The sequence below is a fragment of the Rhagoletis zephyria genome, unplaced genomic scaffold (assembly GCF_001687245.7).
Source record: "Rhagoletis zephyria isolate East Lansing unplaced genomic scaffold, Rhagoletis_zephyria_1.1 Rzeph_scaffold_37677, whole genome shotgun sequence".
Taxonomy (NCBI): domain Eukaryota; kingdom Metazoa; phylum Arthropoda; class Insecta; order Diptera; family Tephritidae; genus Rhagoletis; species Rhagoletis zephyria.
Window position 1 is genome coordinate 1 of NW_016194732.1, and position 1,599 is coordinate 1,599.

At 44.2% G+C, this 1,599-nt stretch overlaps 1 protein-coding gene across 1 annotated transcript; it reads left to right on the plus strand.

The window, feature by feature from the left end:
• Positions 1–66: 66 nt before the first annotated feature.
• LOC108354628 (transcription initiation factor TFIID subunit 8-like) lies at positions 67–951 on the plus strand. The gene has a single exon (XM_017605804.1). The coding sequence runs from the start codon at positions 67–69 to the stop codon at positions 949–951; it is 885 nt and encodes a 294-aa protein (XP_017461293.1).
• Positions 952–1,599: the final 648 nt, after the last annotated feature.

Here is a 1,599-nt window from a genome sequence, read left to right on the forward strand (position 1 = left end):
AAAACAATTTGTGATTGATCAACATTTCGTCAAAGTATTGATCAGTATCCCCTTCTTCAGTACGACATGAACGAAGGCACGATGAACACTTCTGCATCTAGTTCAGGACTTAGCTCAATGGCAGCCCATCGCCGAGTGCTGTACTCCTTAGTGGCGACGACGTGTCTGGAAAGTGGCTTTCAATCCGCCGATAACAATGCTCTTGAAGCGCTGCTCATGATGTTTCAAGCATTCCTCAATGAACTGAGCCTTCTATCAAAACAGTTCTGCGAACATGCTGGTCGAACTGAACCACTTCCGGGAGATGTCCTCATGGCGTTAATTGATATGGGCATCGACGTGAAAACTATACCTAACTATGCTTTTCGCCAGAACCGAGTCATTGTGCCACCGCCGTCACAACAAACAAAGCAAGTCATTCCAAAGATACTTCAAACGGGCAAAAAGCGGAAACTCCAGAGCAACATACCCGACTCTTTTCCGCCCTTTCCTGACTCACACTCATACATATCCACTCCTACATTTAAGCAACCAATAACTGATTACGAAACGTTGCGAGAAAAATCATCAACACAGAGGCGAGATGTCGAACGTGGTCTGACGCGTTTTATGGCACGCACTTTTAAATCAACCTACAGCTATTCTCTATTTTCCGATCCTAACCTTTCACATCTGTTTCCATTGATTGGCATCAAAACGGATCCGGCACCGTACCTGTCTGCTCTCTTGCCAAAAGATCAAAACTGGGAAGACAACAACGCAGAAAGTTCCAAAGATTTAGTTGGTTTAAAAAACAAACTGGTAGGCGAAGGGGAAGGTGGTGCCCCTAATGAAGTAGAAATAAACAAAGATAATGAAGACAATCTCGCAACTTCAAATGAAGCAGATGCAGTAGACAATCCATATCTTCGGCCTCCGAAAGTTGTCAGTGACGCCAATTTTGAATTTTAACTACCCGAAACCACTGTTTTGTTCTCATCCAACTAACTCGACTGCCTGTATCGCTCATTCAATTCAGCCGTGCAAGTAATAAAGAGCACAGCTCTCTTCATCAGTGTTCGTGCATTCGTGTGTTATCATTAATAAAAATAATAATATAGTGATAATAATGATTACACGGTTGCATGAAGATCGTTAGCTGGATAGTGGCTAATAAACTTGTAGAATGCAGGTGAGTGAGGGACGGAAAGAGAATGGTCGTGAGGCACCAAAACAGTTCAGCAGACTTTTCCTTTGCGACTGTCGATCACAGTGGAGGCAATAACCGATCGATTGATGGCATACTCTTTGGCGGCAGCCACCGATGCCGCACTGGTCAGTGTTGTACTTCACATGTAAGTGTGTGATCATTTGGCGCCTCACTCTTCCCTCAGCTCCCCTACAAACACACACACACACAGAAACAGACAGACAAAGACACACACACATCTATTTATAACTGTGAATGATGTTCTGTAGATATCACTGAAGTCTGTTAAGACAATCCAGTTTGATGTAGAACTCAAANGGCATACTCTTTGGCGGCAGCCACCGATGCCGCACTGGTCAGTGTTGTACTTCACATGTAAGTGTGTGATCATTTGGCGCCTCACTCTTCCC